General features: G+C 40.7%; 1 protein-coding gene across 2 annotated transcripts; it reads left to right on the top strand.

The window, feature by feature from the left end:
• The first annotated feature begins 778 nt into the window (after nucleotides 1-778).
• On the top strand, nucleotides 779-3,058 carry LOC121741078 (WUSCHEL-related homeobox 9-like). 2 transcript variants are annotated; one of them, XM_042133771.1, is made up of 5 exons: nucleotides 779-879; nucleotides 1,068-1,349; nucleotides 1,424-2,053; nucleotides 2,370-2,589; nucleotides 2,668-3,058. In XM_042133771.1, coding segments are annotated over exons 2-5 (969 nt in total). In that variant the 5' UTR covers nucleotides 779-879; nucleotides 1,068-1,231; the 3' UTR covers nucleotides 2,669-3,058. The 2 variants fall into 2 exon arrangements, with proteins under 2 accessions (XP_041989705.1, XP_041989704.1); XM_042133770.1 differs by having other exon boundaries at nucleotides 1,421-2,053.
• The last annotated feature ends 354 nt before the right edge of the window (nucleotides 3,059-3,412 follow it).

Genomic DNA, 3,412 nt, shown 5'->3' with positions numbered 1-3,412 from the left:
ACAACAAATGAAATTATTTAATTTAGTACAGGAGTATATTTGTTTTTCATTGCATTGGCAAACATGACGTTGTATTGGTTGATATCAGATAATAGCATTTAAATAAGACACGAAACTATATTAGCACATAAATTTTAATTGATTGCAAAATAGAACAAAGTTCAATAAACTCAATAATTTATCAAAAATTTAAAAATTTTAAATACTCCACAAATTACCCCTTTACTTATCTATATGTCTATCTTTTTCGACCACCGATCCCAAAAACCCTATATGACTACTGCTTTGACTTTTCAAGGTCCTCATATATCTTAATTAATTGATGTCCTCCCACCAACAACCTCATAATGTACTTACAATACTATTAATACTACATGTAATCTTATTTGCAACATTGAATTATTCCTGTATTTATTCTCATAAAAAATCTACCTTAAAATATAATTACAGCCCTCCATTGAAAGCTGCACACACCCACACATATGTACAAGATATATATAATCCGAAACAAAGAGACAAAGTGATCAGAGACAGCCCATCTCCCCTCTCTCTCTCTCTCTCTCTCTCTCTCTCTCTCTCTCTCTCTCTCTCTCTCTCTCTCTCTCTCTCTCTCTCTCTCTCTCTCTCTCTCTCTCTCTCTCTCTCTCTCTCTCTCTCTCTCTCTCTCTCATATATGTGTGTGTTGTTTGCAGTTGAATATCATCAGTTCTGCTGCAACACCCCCTCCCACCCTCGTGCATTTAGGGCTCTCTCTCTCTCTCTCTCTCTTGTTGAAGATTCCAATATAAGCCCCAGCATGTGCTTCTTTCAATGTTCTCTTTGCATGAGTAAACAACAAGTATTCTATTAGATTTTAATGCATTTTCGTAAGGTAAAAGGGTATGGGCTTGTACTCCCCTTCTCTCACTTTTTATTTAATTCCCTTCCCTTTTTGCTTCTTTTCTTTGCAGGTTATTCTTGTTGCGGTTTTGTCATTTTTAATTATCCATTTCTTTTGTTTATTTATTATCAATACATCTTAGTATTTTAATGACCATTGCCATTTAATGCTGTGGAAGTGATCGCAGGAGGAGTAGGTGATAGATACCAAGATCATTTCAACGAGGCTATAAGAAGAGATGTTATTGTGTTAGAAGTTGCAACACTCTCACTGAAACTCTAGCACCACTTTAATTTCAATCCCTTCTCTCTCTAAAACCTTCACTTTCCTTTCCTTTCCTTTCCCCCAATCATGGCTTCATCAAACCGACACTGGCCTAGCATGTTCAAATCCAAACCCCCTCATCTCCAATGGCAGCATGACATCAACTCCTCCCTAATTTCTTCCAACAAAACCCCCTATGCACAAGGTATATACATTCTTACCTAATTACTATTTCACTCTACACAAATTCAAAATCCTAATTGTTCAATTTTGTAGTAGGGCACGGCTGCTGCGAGGAGAGAACGCCGGAGCCAAAGCCGCGGTGGAACCCTCGGCCCGAGCAAATCCGGATTCTGGAAGGCATCTTCAACTCGGGGATGGTGAATCCTCCCCGAGATGAGATACGCAGAATTAGGGCTCAATTACAGGAATACGGCCAAGTCGGAGACGCCAACGTCTTCTACTGGTTCCAGAACCGGAAATCAAGGAGCAAGCACAAGCAGCGCCACCTCCAAACCTCCAAGCCTCAACCCCCCGCCGCCGCCGCTCCATCTCCTCCCCCTTCCTCCTCCTCCTCCTCCGACAAGTCTTCAAGCGAGAAATCCATCTCCGTCTGCCCTTCCTCCGTGATTGACCTGCTCAACTCGCCAACTGCATCGGTCAACCAACCGTTTCTCCATTCCCCGGCCGACTTCCTCTCCAAGCCATTCTACTTTCCGGTGCAGCACACGCAAGAACTTTGCTTCCCTGTGGCGGATCAGAGCCCCAATTTCCTCCTCAGCGAGCTTATGCTGATGACGAAGAAACGCGAAGACGAAGAGAAGATGCAGCAGCTCAGCTACACAAACAACACCGTTGTTCCTCCATCTTTCTGTGTCCCTTCTCCCAGCACCCATCATCTTCTACAAGGTATAGTATTTAATTTAATTTCATTCTCATTTTAGGGTTTGTTGATGTCAATTCACAATTCGCAACACAAGTCATTCATGGAAGTGATTGATATGGTTAGCACTCTTTTTGGCATGAGTAGGAAGGACAATAATGTCATAAATGGAAAGGGACAAGGATAGATTTGTCTTTACCCCAACGTCTGCATGGACTTGTTTGTTTATGCATTGCTTTTCCCCCACACTAACTCTAATAACACAAAAAAAAAATTGTATTTAATGATGAAGATGAAAGAACACACGACGAGGTGACGGTGATTTGATGTGTGATGGTGCAGGTGTGGAACAATGCGGCCCCACCAAATCCACGGTGTTCATCAACGACGTCTGCTTCGAGATCGGAGCCTGCCCGTTCAATGTCCGCGAGGCGTTTGGCGATGACGCCACACTTTTCCACTCGTCCGGGCAGCCCGTGCTGACGGACGAGTGGGGTCTCACTCTCCACCCCCTCCATCACGGCGCATTCTACTATCTCCTCCGCCCCTTCCTCAAAATTTGGTAATTCCCAATTTCACCCCTAATTTATCATCTAACTAATGCAAATATGAAATTTATGCATTGTGGTATGTGACACAGATTTGGAAGCAACTGAGGAAGGATGGTAGATGAGAGTTTCTATATTTGTAAGGTTTTATCATTTTCTTCATAATGGAACCTACTGTTGGATGGGAACAATCTCTCTACATGTTTTTAGGAACCAAACTGTTTGTTTTGCTCTACGTTTTTATTTATGTGTGTCTTTTCAAATCAAAGTAACTCAAATGGGACAATGTTTGAGTACTTGCTCAAGAATGTCTTCACTCTCTTGATCATTTCATTTCATGTGTTGGGATTTGGATATAAATATAAAACCTGATTTGCTGTAGGCCAGGAGTTTGAACTACATATATCAATAGTGATTCAACTGTTTTAGCATGCAATTGTGTTGTCATTCAAAACTAGTATCCAATTTCGGATTTTAGTTTGCTTGCTGTCAGTTGTCAACACTGTATTGTTAACTCTAGTCTCCAGTACTCAATTGTTCTTCTTTTTTTCCCCTTCAAAGAATTATGAATTGTTAATTATTTACAACTGTTTGTTTACTGGAAGGTAGTGGAATGTGTATATAATTAAATTGTGTAAAATTGAAGCAAACTAAATTGGAGCACTACTTGCTTGGAAAAATGGTTGGTTTTCAAGCAAGGAGGAACATGGTGGAAATAAAAGAAATACTCCCTCCGTCTCGGACTACTTGCACTTATTTCCTTTCTGGGCGTCTCAAGTTATTTGCACTCTTTCCATTTTAGTAAAAATTATCACCTACAGCAGCAATTGTTGACTT

The sequence above is a fragment of the Salvia splendens genome, chromosome 7 (assembly GCF_004379255.2).
Source record: "Salvia splendens isolate huo1 chromosome 7, SspV2, whole genome shotgun sequence".
Classification (NCBI taxonomy): domain Eukaryota; kingdom Viridiplantae; phylum Streptophyta; class Magnoliopsida; order Lamiales; family Lamiaceae; genus Salvia; species Salvia splendens.
This window is presented reverse-complemented; position numbering and strand designations above follow the sequence as displayed.